The sequence below is a fragment of the Pleurodeles waltl genome, chromosome 5, assembly GCF_031143425.1.
Source record: "Pleurodeles waltl isolate 20211129_DDA chromosome 5, aPleWal1.hap1.20221129, whole genome shotgun sequence".
Taxonomy (NCBI): domain Eukaryota; kingdom Metazoa; phylum Chordata; class Amphibia; order Caudata; family Salamandridae; genus Pleurodeles; species Pleurodeles waltl.
In genome coordinates, this window is record NC_090444.1 from 110,344,378 (window position 1) to 110,363,687 (window position 19,310).

At 43.4% G+C, this 19,310-nt stretch overlaps 1 protein-coding gene across 1 annotated transcript in view; it reads right to left on the minus strand.

The window, feature by feature from the left end:
- The window catches only part of EPHX2 (epoxide hydrolase 2), a 634,386-nt gene that overhangs the window by 213,407 nt on the left and 401,669 nt on the right, over positions 1-19,310 (minus strand). The window contains exon 11 of the mRNA XM_069233731.1: positions 11,576-11,661. Coding sequence (XP_069089832.1) covers positions 11,576-11,661 — 86 coding nt within the window. The remainder of the gene's footprint in view (positions 1-11,575; positions 11,662-19,310) is intronic.

Consider the following 19,310-nt stretch of genomic DNA (forward strand, 5'->3'; position numbering starts at 1 on the left):
ACATTATCACTCCCCAACCGTGGGTGGGGTCGTCGCTGGGTGTGATCCAGGCATGGATGGACGCAGACAGGCTTGCCTTTGGCATGCCTGCTGCACAGACATGCAGCAGCACCGTTCCTGTAGCTCACCATCTTAATAGGGGACATGATCAGGGAGTATCTAAAAGCTAGAGCGCTAACCGTGCTACACAGGTCAGCCCAAACAATAACAAGAGGTATAAACAGGGGGAGCAACAAAACTTAACAAAAAGGATTCCAGGCAAGATCCTGTCCAGGAAGACCAGCTCCCTTGCCTCCTGAACTTCTACAGAGGAACAAAAATAAAGTAACTGAATAGGGAGAAAATAAACTCGCAAAAAAAAAAACTCTACTTGCACCAGTGTCACATGGGGGCCAGGCACCTCCCTGCATACAAGAAACTTAAAAGACTCAACCTGAGTTGACCGTCAATAGCAACATCAGATTCTATGTCAGGACCGGAGGCTCCGATTATGCTTCTCAATTGTTACTACTCCAAAAACAGCAGCCAATAGAAAAACAGTTAAAACAGAAAACACTATAAACATGATGCTTTGAACCGGGCATCTCATGTAATCCACCAATAGTAGACCAACACAGTCTACAAAATAGAGAGACATCATTAAACTTCCTCTTTCTTTATTGCTCTGCATTAGAGATAAGTGCCTTTACTGACCTTTCGGTCTGTTGTCACCGCTTTACTGGGTGCGTTTTGCGCCTATTTAAATAATGTCAAATTAATATTTAAATATGTTTTACATTTTGAGTGCATATTTTTCCCAAATAATTACGAGTACCCTCTCTGGCTCTCTTTCCTCTTCCTGTTCCCCATTTACCCTAGGCATTAGGATAATCAGGCAACTTTGCCTGACTTCAGTGGGCCCTCGGCCTGTAATTGAAGACGCGCAATGGAGCCCAACTGGGCTACTCACAGCGCGCTATTCCTGGGAGGGGCAGTTGTGAGGCTTCGCGCTCTGCTGACTTCTCCACACGAGAAACAGACGCCTGCCCCAGGCTGCAATCATTGGGGCCTTTACATTGCAGGCACAACAACAGAGAAGCCAGTTTCCCTTTTGTTAAAGATTTACTGGAAAGTGACGATCCTTGTGCTACGAGGGGTAATTGTTGGAACCTTTTTTCTGCCTGTTGGCAGATTCACTCCCACAAACGTCCCAAACCTAAGCAGGCTGGGGCTGTAATAATTATTGATAGGGTTCCTCTATACAATATTTTATCCCTGTTTCAGGCTCTTCTGTATCTAGAAGATCACTGATTCCCTCTGGGATTTACATTGACAGTTTTCTCTATCATGAGAGATTATGAGACCTACGATCGGGGCCCGAACTCTATGGGCCTAATGAAGATGAAGATTACTATTTTGAACCTTGTATAGAACAAGTGATTGAATCATCCATTCATACATGTATGGATAAGGTGCTTTCCTCTGCCCTGCAGCCGTTATCCAAACACCTTGATGAGATGTCACGTCCTGCATCCTTACCCCTTCTTCCTGTGGACCCTTCCACTCCTGTTTGACCTCCCTCTGACTCTTGGCCCCATTCTAATCCTCTGGCCAAATTGTCACAATCCTCATCCCATGAGCACGCCTATTCTGCGGCTAACACCCCTCCTCCCCCCCATTGCACCCCGCTTCCCATTCATACTTTGTTTCTTCATCATTCTCTCAGGACTCACGTAAAGCAGGCAAACGCTCCAAGAGGCGCAAACATTCCTCCCCCCAGGTCTTCCAATTGGGCCCCAGCCCCGGCATTGGCAGATTATCTGCATATCAGGAAAGGGTTAAAAAAAAGAGGTAAGATCTAGACTAAAATCAGAGTGCCTGAGACCTGACCTTCCCCACAAAACTGGTGTTGCCCCCTGAAATTGATGCCACTATGGTGACGTTCCTCAAAAAACATAACAAACACCCTAAGAAGGCTATAGACAGAGCACTGAAAGCATGTCAAGACAAGCCCTTAAATACTGTGGGCCATTAGCCAAGATTCTAGAGTTAGCTCTACAAGCCCAAGAGCCAGGAGCTTCTATTCACCCAGAGATTTTGGGCGGATGGACTCAGCGAGTCATCTGTATTTCGGGTAATGCAAATTGTGCTGGCTTCCAAAAAAAAAAAATCTGTTCTTCTTCGCATTGATCCCCAACTGGTGGGCCTGGCGTCTGCAGAAGCGGGACCTCAGGCTGAGGGTCAATTGTTTGGGGATTGCTTTGTTAAGGACATTGCGAAGTTTGTAAACACTTTCATTTCGCTGGACAAATCACAGTCTTCCCTCAAACGCATGTTCAACCCCCTTTTGTGAAGGAGCAGTCATTTAAGAGGACGGTCGACCGGCCAGGGCTACCAACACAGTCCTTCAAGAGGAACCATCCAAGACGCAGAGGGTATACTCAGGAACCGTCGCAGGCGGGTTTCTACCCCTCCAGGTCCAGAACTGCGCAAGGCTGCAGCTTCCGAGGTTCCAGCAGAGGCTTCAGAGCCATTGAAAATCCCCCCACTGGTAACAGATCTTTCTTTTCCTTCTCTTCTGTTGTGGGGGCAGACTGAAACATTTTGTTTGTAATTGGGGCAACATCTTTTCAGATGTCTGGGTGCTAAACAGAGTACAGGGCTACGCCACAGAACTAACCTCTAGTCTTCAGAAATCTGTTCCCCCTCCCCATCTCCTTTTTTCCCATCTAGACAGATCCTTTATTGATTGCGAAATTCGAGAGTTGCTGGCAAAACAGGCTATTGCCTTAACTTCCCAGCATCCAAAAGACTTCTGCAGGAATGTTTTCTTAGTTCAAAAGAAATGAGGTGGTCAGAGGTTGGTTCTCAACCTTAGGAAATTCAGTCCCTTTGTAGTTTACCGGCATTTCAAGATGGAGGGTATCGATCTGTTGAGAGATCTTCTCCAGGAGATAGATTGGATGGTCCGTCTAGATCTCAAGGACATTTACTTAACAGTCCCCATTGCACTCTCCCACAGAAAATGCCTCCAATTTTGTTGGAGGGACAAATGGTACGAGTAACTGTCTCTCCGGTTCGGGCTCTCCTCAGCCCCTTGGGTTTTTACCAAACTTTTGAAGCCAGAGGTGGAACATCTGCACAGGAGGGAAATTTGCATGATCATTTACCTCGACCACATGATTCCTTTAGCACAAGAACAAGATCTTCTGCTAAATCATCTGTCGTAGACAGTTTCTCTATTGCAAAATCTGGGATTTGTGATCAATCTCAAAAAAACATGCATGATCCCTTCCCAACAGCAGGAATTTTTGGGGTTTCAGGTGGATTCAGGCAAAGCTCAGCTTTTGCTCCCGCCACAGAAAATGAAATCTATCAAGAGATAGTTGAGGGTGACAATGTTGAAGTAGACGGTTTCTTTGAGATCCCTAGCTCGGATTGTCGGACTTCTTGCTTCTTCAATCCATGCAGTTTTTCCAGGGCCTCTGCATTACAGAGCCTTACAGAGATTAAAGATTCATTATCTGCAACAGGGTCTCCCTTACGACCACCTGATTCCCTTATCCCTCGAAGTCCGGGAAGAAATTCAGTGGTGGCTTTTACACATGGAAGCTTGGAATGGCAGAGCCATTTTCGGGGCTTCCCCGGAAATAGTGATAGAGTCTGATGCCAGCCGTTAGGGCTGGGGAACGAGATGTGGCTAATTCTCGACAGGAGGGTGGGGGGTCGGTGGTCTTCCGAGGAACTTTGGTTACACATAAATTGCCTGGAACTGTGGCGGGTTCCTTTGCTATCAGATCCCTTTCTCCTCTAAGGAGCAACTGTTGCATTCTTCTGAGAATGGACAATGTGCCCGCAGTGCGTTACATCAATCGTCTTGGGGGGTGGGGGGGGGGGGGGGGGGGGGGGTGGGTGGGGGTGGACCAAGTCCTGCCTTTTGGCGACCATTGCCAGAGAGTTTGGCATTTTTGCCTTTCCCAGAAAATCTTTGTGACAGCGGAGTACCTTCTGGGGAAGGACATTCGGGTGGAAGATTGGAATTAGCGATTCCTTATGGACTCCAGCGACTGGAAGCTCCATCCAACTATCTTTCAAAAGATCATGCTTATTCTCAGTCCGTATCATACAAATCTATTTACATCTCGTCTCAATTATCAGCTCTTGAGATTTTACAGTTGGAGACCAGATCCGTTAGCTCTGGCAACTGATGCCTTTCTACAAGATTGGTCAAATCAAATGAACTATGCCTTTTCTCCGTTCAGCATGATCATGAGAGTGGCGATGTTCATGAGGCATCAATCAGCTTTGTTGATTCTTATCACTCCAGTGTGGAAGAGTAAGCCTTTGTTTCCATTTCTTCTAGAGTTATCCATTGCTTTTCCTCTTCTGCTGCCGAACTTCCCTCATCTCCTGGATCCAGTGGGATCCCCCCCATCCTCTTCTGTTAATGGGTCAGCTGACCCTCATGGCCTAGACGATTTTGAGAGACATGGCCTGGATGCAGGGCATTTCGTCTTCAGTTGCCTTTTTAATACAGAAGCTTAGGCTCCATCCACCTGTAAAAGATACTCTGTGGCAAGGAAGAAGTGGGTGGGGGTTGGTGCCTTCGAAGGGAGATGCATCTCATGGGATCCAAGCTCAAAGACATTATAAATTTCCTGTTGGAGTGCGCTGACAATGGTTTATGTTACAGGTCAGTAAGTAACTTCAGATCAGCTATTTCAGGTCATGAGTGGATGAACAGTAAACCTGTGGGTCAACATCCCTTAACATGCAAATTACTTACAGGTATTAGGGTGGCTAGCCCTCCTAAACCATGTTACTCTCAAATGTGGGATGTAAATGTTGTGTTATCCTTTTTGGATACATGGCTAGAAAATTATGTGTTGGCTATGAAACAGCTGTCTGCAAAATTGAACATGCTATTGTGTTTGTTTCCTGTTGCACAGTTTCTCATGTGAGGGCTCTATATATAGCAGGTAGGTTGTTTTCTCCCACAGGAGTTTTGTTTCTTATTTCTAGGAGCACAAAATGTATGTCTACTTCTATTGATTAACTTCTTTCCCTCATAATGAAAATCTTTGTGTAGTTAAGTGTTTAAAGGTATATGAAGAACGTACAGCTAGTTATAGAACTGATCCTTTGGGACCTCTTTTGATTGCTATTCAGAACCCTTTTCATCTGGTCTCGGCCGACACGTTGACGCGTTGGGTCCGTTGGATTATGTCCGAAGCCTGCACAGATGTATCTGTTTATGATGCACACTCCACCAGAGGAGCCATGGCTTCTAAAGCCTTTCTGTTGGGTTCTAGATTGGAGGATATTCTGCATGCAGCAGATTGGTCAAGTGATTCTATGTTTAAAATGTTTTATTATAAACCAGTGGTATATGTTTCTTCTTTGGTTGTTGATCAGCTTTGAACCAGCATAATCGGAGCTTTGCAACAAGAATTTTAGATTCTATTAAGGACATTGAGGCGACGATTCTCCCACCCGTTGGGGCAAATGATCATACTGATTATTTTAAGTGATTATGTTGCATTGATTTGTTAAAAGGTATTGCCCTCCCTTGATTGATTCTGCTGGAGTTGAAATGGTACTTATATTTTCTTTTCTTTCAGGAACTGATTCCAAACAATCGTAAGGAGTCGTGGATCTCAGGTTTTTCTGTTGAGAGCAAAAGCTAGCTCTAAGTTCTCTTGGAACTGAAGACTTCCATGGGATCGTGTTGGAAACTTCTTCTTCTGGAGTTGCTGATCTTTGCAAAGAAAGAGGAAGTTTAATGGTGCCTATCTATTTTGTAGATTGTGTTGGACTACTATTGGTGGATTATACGAGAGGCATGGTTCAAAGCCTCATGTTTATGGTGTAATTTCCGTTTTTATTGTTTTTCTATTCGCTGCAGTTTTTGGAGTAGTAAAGATGGAGAAGCATAATCCTCGTCTCCATATCTTTAATAGAATCTAAAATTTTTGTTGCAGAGCTAGAAAATGTTGTATTGCCCTATATAACAACCTGCAAAAAAGTGCATACTGATTAAAATCCTTCCACAATGGAACCGGTCAATATCTCAAAACTAGAGAAGTAAAGTGGGAATGGGCTAAAAACTATTTTGTGAACTCTCAGGTGTTTATAATCTTTTTGGGCCATCCCTGTCCAGTACACAGAAAACGCTCTGAAGCTGAAGTAAGATTTAAACAGCATTATATACACATCATGGGTTAGTATAAGTTGACTTACAAATGAATATTAAGGAAGTGTAAATTCCTTGCACTCTTAGACCATGTTATTTGAACTTCCATGCTCACATGGTTTTGTGAGTATGGCGTATGGTAATTAAATTACCTGTCCACAATTGTAATTGGGGGTGGGCATTTTCATGGACGTCATTTAGGTGTTGCCAGGGGTCACTGCTGCGACCCCCAGCTTGCCCCTTGTGGCACCTGGCACTGCTTCTGTGACCCCTGGCCTCAGAGATGGCAAAATCAGTGCCAGGAACACTGGCACAGCTCCTCCTTAAGGACGTTGCTTGGGGCTTCACTTCCTTGTTTTCAATCAGTTTTTTTTTTATTACATTAATAGTGAATAATACATTAGTTACTATTAGCGTAATAAAAAATGGAGTATAGTTAGCTGGAATATGACCCTCCTTGGAAGCTGAGGTAAATAAAAACCACTTTTAAGTGTATGTTGTGTGCATGCTTGCGGGAGAGAGTGTGCTTATGTAAAAGGGCGCGTGTGTATGAGTGAATGTGTGTTAGTGTAAGCATATGTGTGAAAGTGAAAGTGCGTGATGTCACTTCCGCTACCCCTAAATAAGCAAAAAGTGGTCTAACGGTAGGGATTAATTAAATTAATATTTCTGAAAAAACAGTATGCATTACTGTCTTCATGGATTATTTACTTTCCAACATTTTAATTCAATTAGTTGAGTGCAAGGCAAACCGATGGCTCCTACATGTATTGTACAAAATACGACATATTTACAAAGAATTGTTCCCTTTAGATGCGGCATGCCGCTGGAGCATACACGCGGAAAGACACAGATCGATTCTGAAGTTATTCTCAGTCGCTCCGCCTGGGAAGATTCCTCCATCTGGAGGCAGGTCTAAAGTTGGCCAAACAATTTAACTAACAAAACGCCGCGCTAAGCAGTCCCGGGTGCTCTAATTAGCCACAAAGCGGTTCCCGACTTACAGTGACAGACACCAGCTTTATGTTTAAACGTGGTGGTTTCAGATATACAATACGGATATTACCATCAATAGAGGCGACGTAGCCCCCCGATAGTCCTGATGAGGCCCTGATTGACGAGGCCGAAACGCGTTGACATATACAGTGGCGAGATTGTGTTCTTTAATCGGAGTCAGCTTCAAAAAATCATCTAATATGCACTACAAGGGCCCAACAAGAAACATATAGGCACTTGTTAGTTGCTTGTCCGTGAACTTTTCAATCGTCGCAATTCAGTGGATTACATCTATAAAAGGTGACATTGTGACCACGAGTATTCTATAAAGAAAGGTTGATGGGCACAACCCTCTACTGACGATATGGTCAGCTTTGAGATTACTAAAATCTAGAAGCTGTCCAATGTCGATTCTAGGAGTACTAGAATCAGATATATGTAATGTCCTTTTTTTGTATGTAAAAAATTGTTTCTGCAAATATTCTGGTTATTTCCTTGTATATATATTTCTTTGTAAATATGTTGTATTTTGTACAATACATGTATGAGCCATCGCTTTGCCTTGCACTCAACTAATTGAAGTAAAATGTTGGAAAGTAAATAATCCATGAAGACAGTAATGAATACTGTTTTTTCAGAAATATTAATTTAATTCATCCCTACCACTTTTTGCTTAGTTATTGGTATTGAACCCAGGTCAAGTGAGGGTTATCAGGTTCCCTCATTTTTTTGCATAACTTCCGCTACCCCTGGCATTTTGGTGAATTGATGTCCATGGGTAATTTACATTACCTCAAAATATGAGTGCAAGCTTCATACACACAGAAGTATCATAAAAAATGTAGTGGAAATGTATATATAAAGTTTCTACTAGTATAGTCTTAAAGCAGAAATGTATTTATTAGCGTTTGCAATGCCCATCAGTTTGTCACACAACTGCATTTTATTTCAAATTATTAATTATTTCCCACACATTGGTTTATTTCCCAGTTTTGGTTCATTTCTCAGTTTGAGAATGCGATACCCATGATGGTGTGGTACCAAAATATCAAAGTCAGACGCTTGACATAAATATACAGAAAATTATCACTTCATTGGAGTTGATAACATATAATCTATACCCAAATTTGCAGTCTATTTGTTTTCAAAAGGATACTCAGAAGTGCCTTTCTTGGAGCAGCACATACAAAAGGTTGTTTCAATTTATTTCCTTGGTGTTTGCTTACAGCCTGGAATATATTTGAAATAGCTATTTGGATGCATGAGCTGAATCCCATCGCGGTGTGGGATTAAACGAATTACACCACATCGCTGTGTGTTTGGTTCACAACACATCTTCCGCCTGCCTTTGCCCCCTATACACCTGACCGGTTCCAGACTGGGAGCTCCCGCCCACCATCCCCGCGCCACAACCTTTGATATACTCCACTCAGGCGCATGCACCCCTTTGTTGTGCAGTGCCCCGCTAATATATAGCTATGTCCATGCATTTGAACCCGCTACCTACACTCAGACATACATGTGCTGGTAGTGTGGCATTTGTTCCCAATCACTTCTACACGTTGCCTCATAGTTAGTCAATAAAAAAACTAAGCTTTTGATGTAGCTTCTGGAATTGTGAGAATCCTACACAAATATTACATAATTAGAGACAGGCAAAATACTCCATCGTATTATACACAATGTTCTTGAATAATCATAAAAACATTTCAGAAAACATTTCAGCAATAATAGGAGAATTCCTGTCAACAGATAGTTTTGCCTCATTTGAATTTTCAGTTCAGTCCCTCTTAATTTATTTATTTATGTTGCTTTAGATGACAAATTAAACAAGTATTCACTACTATAAAGGAGTGTTTCTAAACGACTTAAACAAATCACAAAAGACAGCAAGGAAAAGTAAAGGGGATCGTGAACTGGAAGCAGAGGATGCAAGACAACTGCAAATAAAGTGTAATTTCTTAAGGAATACTAAGGTTGATGCAAAAAGAATAGTTAGGGAAGAACAATAAATATCCTAACAATTTTGTAGTCATCTTGTTAACCACAAAACGAAGCATGCCAATTATGTACAGCCACGTTAACAAACTACAATAGAATCCTGAAAAGTAGAGAAAAACAGACTTTCAGGCACATATCTGCTGCCACTGAGGCAGGGACTGCCTGTGACAGTATTCCTGGAGGGCCAGGCGACAGGATGACAGGACCAATATCTAAACATTCCCACTAGTATGACAAATAACATGAAACAGGCAAATGTCCTGTGAGGACAGTCAGTCGCATTTCATGCTCAGTTGATGTGAATGGCAAGATTGTCATCTAAAGGATATTTATTTTTAAAAGGCGTGTATTATCTTAGGCGGCAGCTCTCTATAGATCTGACATATCACATTACATCGAAGGACTGGATAACTCAGTCCTTTGTAGATTTGTCAAACATCTGCTGACATCATCACCAGATGAAGAATAAATGGTAAGCAGACAACCCAGGAGGAGAAGAGTCCTTTACTAGGGATACTTCCAGACCGCTAGGGGACGCTACACTCCTAAAATGTGGAAAAGAGATTGCTGGACACAAGCACTACTTTTAGTTAACGCTTATTTTTGCTAGATTGCTAATTTCACACATGCTTGAACTTGAACTTTTTTGTACATATATGACAGGGTATATATAATTCGTATGTTCCATATGAGAAGACTCTGCCAGGGCTTAATTTGAGTTGGTGGTTGCACATGGGGCCGACTGGCACTCATTTTTGGGAACCGGCACTTTTCCTCATCAGACGTAGATCCAGCGCATGAGAGAGAAAAACACAATAGGAGGAAATAAGGAGGTAGAGAAGGATAAAAAAAAAATAGTGAGAAAGAAAGCAGAGATGAAAATAAACCTGAAAGAGTGAAGGGGGTAGGCGATGTCGGTGGTGGATGAAAAAGGCACGAGGCGAAACTAAGGCTATGCAGATTTTGTATTTGGCACCCTGACATTTGATAGCACTGGCCGCAGGCTTCTGATCAAAACTTTGGGCCTCAACACGTATTCTTTTACAATTTAAGGCTGGCCTCTGCCACTGGTAGGGACAGAAACGTTTTAAGGGGTGGGCAAAGTGGGCAACTGCCCAGGGCCCCCACCTGCTAAAGGTTCCTCTGGGAAAGGAAACTTTCTCTCCCTGTAGCTCACCCCTATCTATTTCTATGACTCAACATCACTCCTCCCTTCTACCGCTGACTCTTCCGCTCTTTGTCCAGCGTCCGCTATAGGATTTTTGGGGCTCCTGCAAAGACACCTTTTCAGTGTTTTTGAGCCAACCCCAATCCTGAAAGTAAATTTGACATCACGCAGGCTTCAATTAGCAGAAAATGGGTGACTGAAATTCAGAGATGTTACAAATAGGAGCCCTGAAAATATGCCTTGCCGGGGGCCCTAAAGATCTTTAACATAACACATAGAGAGAATCGATACAAAAATTAAAGAGTTGGCTCACATCTCTATAAACCAGATTCCTGTCTGTTGAAAATAGCTGGATAGATTCTTTCACATAGCAAGGAGCGCCACAAAATGCCCTCACCTTATGAAAACCCCAGAATGCCACTGTCCTGTTTTAGAGGGATAGAATGGATTAGGTGTCCCTTTTTAGGGAGGGGACCTTGAAACTCTAGCTACTCTACAAAAGGAGGTTGTGAACGTGTGAGGGGCATAGGGAACGGTCAGCCAATCAAGATCCTAATGGAAGTGGGAAAACAAGAGTTAGGGACTTCCAATGACTATAGAAGATCTCACCCTGACTACAGTAATTCTTCCTGTCAGCTGACTGGAACTTGTCAATTCCTCAAAACTAGAGAATTACAGATGGATCAAATATGAACATCGAGAGACCAGAACAAATCCTTCTATTAATTGGAATTGTCAGGACTGAAGATACATTTGGAAACATAAAAGATTACCTAGGGGCAACTTTGATACACAGAAGAGTTTTCTTTTCTTCCAGAGAAGGTTTAAAGGGAACAGCTTCAGGAAGCGGCTTTCCACAGACAATCTGTTCTGTGAACTGAGCGACTATAATGTTGCGTTGGTTATACTCATTTTAGAGAATAAAGGATAGATAGTCTTCTACACTTCTGTTTGTCAGTCGTCCCTAGAGCTATCATCATATTGCGATTTGGAGCAGGAGAGTTCTTTGGATCATTCATATTTGAATGAGACATTGGCCTAGCTGTGAGATCTTAATTGTTTGACTTTCAGCCTACTACTCAGTTGTGAAATATGCATTTTGTCACAAGAGGAAGATTAGTGGCTTTGAGAGCTTTTACACACCCACAGATTCTGTTTTTGGTCGTTTAGCAAATACATTAGGCAAAATATTTTAGAAGTCAGAAATTCAAATGTGTATGGATGTAGAGAACACATACCTGACTCTATCTGGATAAAAAAGTGCCATGTTCCACACGACACAACCGCCCCAGTCATGGCCGATGAATGTTACCTGAGAAATTCCCTGAAATACAAACAAAGAAAAATAATTAAACAGTGAAAGTAGCAGAACATTAAGAATTGGAGTGCAATGTTACCTATGTCAATCACCCACTGACTGATTTGCATATTGAAATCGATCGGTCAGGTGAGTTCAGCGAATGAAAGAAGAACTTGTAGCTTAGAGCCCTCACAGCTTCATACTGTACAATTTGCAATTCATTCAGGTGGGTGTCAAGTTTGACTGACTGCGGTTGTATGGAGGCAGCCAAGGTGGGATTACTCTTTGGTGCGCTACGAGACGCTTGTTGGAAATCACACAACATGACGGAGGGGCACTGCATAGTGTCTCTCCTGGAGAGAAGACCTTTGGAACATCTCCATGATTGTGCCTAGGTCCTCCAAGGTCCTCCAGCACCCTCTGTCACCCAGTTTAGACCAGCAAAATGCCAGTGCTTCATTGCTTCATTGCCGAGATGGACCAGAGCAGCAGCTGAGGGAAGGGGCATGACTCATCCACACGAGGTATGTTTCCATGCACACATGGAGAAGCTGCTGGCAGTGAGGGCTGTTGTGTGCTGTCTGTCACTACACAACCAAGGACTTGATCCAAGGCTTCCATTCTTACTAGATTAGCTTCGCTGAACGGCAGCCAACATTCAGGCCCTTAGCACATCCATAAGTAACTTGTAACTTGTCATGTTATCGCTATTACGGAGACCTTTGTCCAGAACTTCAAGACGGAAAACCGAGAGGGTGAGTTGACCATTCCAGGTTCTACAATCCTGATATACATTTTAGCACAAACCCATTACATACAATAACATACATCAACATGAAAGACACTGGCTCCTTTGTGGGCAGAGCCTTCAATTGCATGCATCCAGTGCCCAAGCAGTTTATTTGTTCATAGCAATCAGCTGGTCTAGTAACACTGAGGCCAATTATATTTTTTTTACATTTCTGTTGGGTTGTAACTGAAATGTAGGATAATGTGATTGTCATCCATGCATAAACACACCTTCAAAATCAGTATCTGTAGATCTGCAACCTCAGCTCAGTGATCTTTGGGAACACAGTAAAATGTCACCCTCCAAACTGGCAGTATGTCCCACCTGGTACAAATCTGATGCACCATTTTTAAACAGGCTTTTTAGGCATTTGAACACATGCTATTTTCACAACATGTAAAATGGTTAGTACGGACCATAAATCAGAACGGCGATGATAGAGTACGTTTTGTAGCTGTGATCGTTCCTGCCAACATGTAAGGGGGCATGTGAACATGTATGAGGGGAAGGCATTAATGTCCTTTGCATGGTTCATACTGTCTGGAGTTCAGTCTAACAAGATTCTGACATGTCAAGGAACAAAGAGAAAATGGGATTTCAACAACAATTGGCACTAAAGAGTGAAAAGACAAAGATCTCTGTGTGTATGTATGCGCCTGGGTATGTGAGTTATATGTGTTATATGTCTATTTGTTGTGTACATCAGTGTGAATCCATGCTTGTTGTATGATATACTACCTGCAACTGTACCACATGAGGTTTTATTGGTTCCCTAAGGGACCTGGAGCAGTAGGAAGATGTACCCTAAGGGTTACACTGTGCCAAGGCCCGCAGCTCTGTAGCTGGGAGGAGCCTGATATTAAACAGATACTTTATGATATAGGCAAATCTTGCGGCATTATTTAGAACCAGGATGGTGGCTCACCGGACCTCCAGGTCAACAGAGGACATGGCCTCAGTTCCTTTGGCAGATGACGGTCCGTCAAGTTTAGAAATCACTGCTTAGCAGGGATGCATCTTTAACTTCAGCAGAGCCACTAGTGCAGAAGCTCCCCTGAAGACACTGAACTTTGCCGAGAGATTATCAGGTTTCTTGTGTCCACTCAGTAATGTTTTAGTTATCAAGGAAGAAACTCCCAAAGAGGGACTTTGATTCTTTAATGCAGTGAGTTTTCAGCCTCTGTGCATTTTCACTTCCTGAGACCGCCATGCCTTTCATGGTGGTCACATGGCAGTCTGGGAGTAAGGAGTAGTGTGATCGTCACAGCTCACCATAAATAAACCAGGGAGATAGGCACTATGTGGTTGGTGGTGCCAGTGTAGTCTTCTAGTGAGCACCAGCATTTCCCCGGACTCTAAATAGAACAGAGGAAGTGCAAGGTTTGCAGGATAGGAGCTGCTCTGCCAGATACTTAAATGACTCCCTTCATGTCCCATGAGGATCAAAACATACACACAATATCTGCTTTACTTTAGAAGAACAGTAAAAACTCGATTTTCTCATGTCCTAGTCACGATCTGGACACAAGCATCATGTTCAACCTTGGTTTCTTCAACAGTATATTCAAAGCTCCTCATACCCAACATAGTGGCATTTTCGCTCCTTTTTAACAACAGAACATATAGAAGCTTTCACCTCTCTGTTGTAGAGCTTGGAGTGAAGCCTACAATTTACAGTAACAGAGAATGGAAGAATTCTAGGATGAGATAAACAACAATAAATCTTTGTGAAGTTGAATGCGTACAAGGCCATACACAACGCAGGACCAGCCTACCTGAACCACTGCGTCTATTTCCACACCTTGCCACATCCCTCTGCTCAGAGGGCCCTAGCCACCATCCCTCGCATCTGCAAAACCACCACCGGAGGACGATCCTTCACCTACATTGCAGCAAAGCGCTGGAACAACCTCCCCCTGCACCTCAGACAAAGCCAGTTGCTCACCATCTTCAGGAAGAACCTCAAGACGTGGCTCTTCGGATGAGTCCCCCCACCCCCCAGCACCTTGAGATCCTCACAGGTGAGTAGCCGCGCTGTACAGAAATTGATTGATTGCTAAGATATTCAGATGCCAATGGGCTAAATTTATTTCCAACTTCTGTTGAAAAGCATGGTCTTTCCTACTTGGAAGGCAAGATACACTAGTTTAAAGGGGTTCATCCTCTGTTTTGCACAGCTGCTAATTCCTGCTGAACAGAGAGGAGGTCCGGGAAGCCCTTAAAGAAGTATTCACTAGAAGGATCTTTGAGGTTCTAAACAGAATGGACTTCCACTCAAAGATTTCTGATGGAGGAACCAGCTACAACTCTACCAGTGCAAAGTTTACAGTTCCCAAACGAATAAATAAGGTTGAGGCATGACAGGTTTGGTGGAACAAGGGAATCTCCAAGTGCACACACATGTGTATGGATGTACAAAGACACCCACACATTATAACAAAGCATATGACACTGGTAGGATAGTCCCAGCTGTAACCCACCAATGGCATCCCTCGTGAACATAACCCATTGGTTACACTTTAGTAAGTACGCTTGGAAATAAGCACTTTATTATTCTATGGGAAACTAAAAGAATTTCAATAAATCCTCTACTTGGCTAGTCTGTGTACTTGCATAATGATAGAAACACCTGTAAACATTTACATATATGCACACTATTGTGGAGCAAATCATACTTTAAAAGTGAATATCCATAAACAAAAACCCTCCTCGTTCAAACTAGGGGAATGTTTTTTCAAGACTTACCAGAGAACATAGGTTTACATAGTTGGAGAATCAGGTGTTAAAGGAAATACTCCCTTTACCAAACCTTCCATCCCTGAAACCAATTAAACTACAGGCAGCTTAAATCATTTCCTTGAGGTTAGGGAGCAAAAGTAGTCCTTCCAGACCACATATTACTCAGATATAGATCTTACGTCTCTGCACAGGATACTGTAACTTCAATTACAGTAGCTCCTGCAATTTGTTTCTCTGTAAGCCGCTTAGCCTCTGAAGTGAACTTTTCATGTTACAACAACACATTGCTACCATTCAATAGGCCTTATAACCATCTAGTGTATTATTAAAAGTAATACTATTTTTTTTAAAGAAATCGCGAAGGCGCATAGGATCACTGAGAATATTAAACATAAGGAACCATACCGGATAAATATCTTACAGGACTGCTGGGTGATTTGTTCAATGGGCGTGGTACCCTTCAGGGCCACAGGGGGTGCTGTGTGCACTATGGCGGCACAGAGCAACCTACATATGTATAAGGTATTTGTATAGTGATGTGCAGCAGGGAACACAGGGGGATGCGCAGCCCCCGGGGCGGAGGGGTTGGGGGAGGGAGTGTTGAAGTACAACAGTTGGAACACGTAAATATGATCTTGCCACATGGAACACCTAAATCCGGCCTTTGGATTTTGGCACATTCTGAGATTTTTAAGTCAACCCTTATAATAGCCTAAGCACAATTTAAGAAAGTGAAAAGCTCTGCTGGCTAGAAGTGGCTGGGGGGGGGGGGTGCAAACATGACATCATGATCCCATAGCAGCTATACAGGTGGATGCTTAAGTGGTAAAACAAAAGAAAGAAGAACATCTCTCTGAGATGCAGGCATTATTTTTGAATCTTTTAAATGTTGGTCTGCTTTTGGAATATCCCACACGAGTAAAACAAAATGTGTCTGTCTGAACAATGCCGCATATTTTCATTTCCTGCACTTCCCTTATATAATTACATTAGCTATTTCAAAACCTGATCAGGAAAGCTGCCTACAGGGATGGTACAGTAATTATTTCCTTCAATTTCCTCAGAGCCAAAATACTCATAAAAAAGTCTGGGGGATGGAGGGGGGGATGGAGGGGTGGGTATTTAAAGTTTGGTGGAATGGAAAACCACCGCAAACCGGTAATTCAGCTGCTCCGCCAAACGTGCTGTTCCCGCGCTCCATTTAGAAGAAGGGGGGTACTGGTGATTGACGGTGGGTGAAGCCAATGACCGCAGAGAATCAGAGGAAGCGACACTCACCCCGCTGCCCTCGTTTAAGGCAGCCCTTTGAACAGATACATTCCAACGTATGTCTCTCCTACTCAAGCAAAACATGGAGGTCGCAGACAGGAAAAACAAACAATTGCCCTCTCACACATAAATAAATCTTCCGGCACACCAGAGCTGCTGTGTTTGCTGCTTTTCAGAAATAAATCCATCTTAAGGAGTTTGTTTCTGAAAACTAAAATGAATGCTTAGTCGCATCGCAATGGTGGCCTGCACGGCATTCAGCTGTGGCCTTATGACATGTTCGTTGTTATAACAGACGGCTTTTTTTGCATTATGCAACTAACTACGTAATAATGCTTTATGTTTTACAAACAATTTGATAGTGCTTCTTGTTCATATATAGAAATGCACATATTTATCATGTATGGTATAGATGTTAGCTTTGCCCTAGTGTTTCTTACACATACATGCATATGTCAGACTGTAAGATTTACCGTTAGAACCGCACACTGCGTGGGCACCTTTTCATAGTTTCCTGGACAACCCTCCTCCCTCTTCAGCAGAGATTTGCTCCAGGGCGCTCATTCCTCCAAGGACACTGTCTGAAAATCAGCTGTGATCTCACAGGCAGGGCCTTGTCTTTCAGCAGGGCGCAGCAGGCCCCTTTTAGAAGGGGATTGTTAGACTTTTTCCTCCTTGGCTGGTCTCCCTTAACTTTTTGCTTCTGTTCCCAGGATGAAGATGTGTGCTGGACTCTGTGCTGTTTTTATTACTCTGGGCACTTTACCACTGCTAACCAGTGCTAATGGGCAACTGCTCCTATACAAAATGTGTATGTAATTTGTTTATCCATGATTGGCATATTTGATTTACTAGTAAGTCCCTAGTAAAGTGCACTAGAGATGCCTAAGGCCTGTAAATCAAATGCTACTAGTGGGCCTGCAGCACTGGTTGTGCCTTCATATAAGTAGCTCTGTAATCATGTCTCAGACCTGCCATTGCAGTGTCTGTGTGTGCAGTGTTTAACTGTAAATTCGACTTGGCAAGTGTACCCACTTGCCAGGCCTAAACCTTCCATTTTCTTACATGTAAGACACCCCTAAGGTAGGGCCTAGGTAGTCCCAAGGGCAGGGTGCAGTGTATGGTTAAGGTAGGACATATAGTAATGTGTTTTATATGTCCTCACAATGAAATATTGCTAAATTCGTTTTTCTCTGTTGCAAGGCCTGTCCCTCTCACAGGTTAACATGGGGGCTACCTTTAAATTTGATTTAAGTGTAGATTCCCTTTGGGAGTGGATGGACATGTAGAGTTTGGGGTCTCTGAGCTCACAATTTAAAAATACATCTTTTAGTAAAGTTGATTTTGAGATGGTGTGTTTGAAAATGCCACTTAAGAAAGTGGGCATTTTCTTGCTTAAACCATTCTGTGACTCTGCCTGTTTGTGGATTCGCTGTCTGGGTCAGTTTGAAAGTTGGGCTGGTTGCACCTCTCACTAGACAGTGACACTAAGGGAGCTGGGGTGTAGCCTGTATTTCCTGATGAGCCATCTGTGTTAGGAGGGAAGGAAGGAGTGGTCACTCACACCTGAAAGGGCTGTGCCTACCCTCACACAATGCAGTCTCCAACCGCCTGGTGGGTGTCTGGGGCCTGGACTGAGCAAGGCAGGATTTCACAAACAAGAGAGACTTTGCTTTGAAGTAGGCCTACTTCAAAGGACAAAATGGGTATAAAAAGGGCACCCAAAACCACAGACTTTAGAACACTTCTGGAAACCAAGAGGAACCTCTGCCTGGAGAAGAGCTGAAGAGCTGAGGGAGAAGAGCTGCCCTGCCTGTGACTGTGCTTTGTGGAGCTATCCTGCAGTTGCTGCTTCTGCATGTGCTAGAGGACAAAGACAGGACTTTGTGTTGCCTTCCTTCTTGTGAAGAACTCTCCAAGGGCTTGATTTAGAGCTTGCCTCCTGTTGTTTGACGACTTCTCTCTGCCAGCACCTGGAGTCTCTGGAGAGACTCCTACTCTGCCAAGTGGTGCCCATCCAGTTCCTGGGACCCTGAAAGGAGAAGCTGTCAGCCCAAGAGTGAGAAATCCACCGACCGCCGTGCGGGGAAGAGATCGACGCAACTGCGATCTGCGGCTGAAAAATCGACGCGCTGCCGGCTTTGCGGCTGAAAATTGATGCTCGTCTGCATCGTGACTGGAAGATCAACGCCCGGAGCTGGGGAAACTACGTGCAGCATCGCTGAAGGAGCTGGTGAGATCGCAACCCGCGTTGCATGATTTTCAGACCATTGTGCGGCTGAGATTCTGACGCAAACACCGCTGGGCGTGTAAAAACAACGCAAGGCCTGCCCAGACCCGAGAGTGCTGACCGGATCGATGCATCGCTCTCCTGCGGAAAGAAGAAACGACGCACGCCGACCCGACTAAAGGAGAAACAACGCAAGGTCTCGCTCATGAGTGAAATCGACACATTGCAAGCCCTTTTTGACGCATACTCGCCCGTGCAGGGTTATTTTTGACGCGCCCAAGGTACATTTTCACGCTAACAGCGTTAGTGTGTGTTTAAAATTACATGAAGACTCTTTTTGCATTTTTAATTGATAACTTGACTTGTGTATGGTGGACTTTTGCCATTTTGGTCTTGTTTTTATGAACAAATCTAAACTTAAGCTCAACCACAACAAGTCTGAAGTAATGATCATTGGTAATCATACTCCTTCTAATCTCTTGACAATATTTCCGGATGGTTTAAATTATCTCCCGCCCTCTAGGGATAAAAAAGTGCTTAGGCTTCTGGCTGGATCCACGCCTCACTATGGACACTCAATCCAAAAAGCTGGCTGCATACCTGGTTCGGCCTATTAAGTACCCTCAGGAAAATTATTAATCTTTT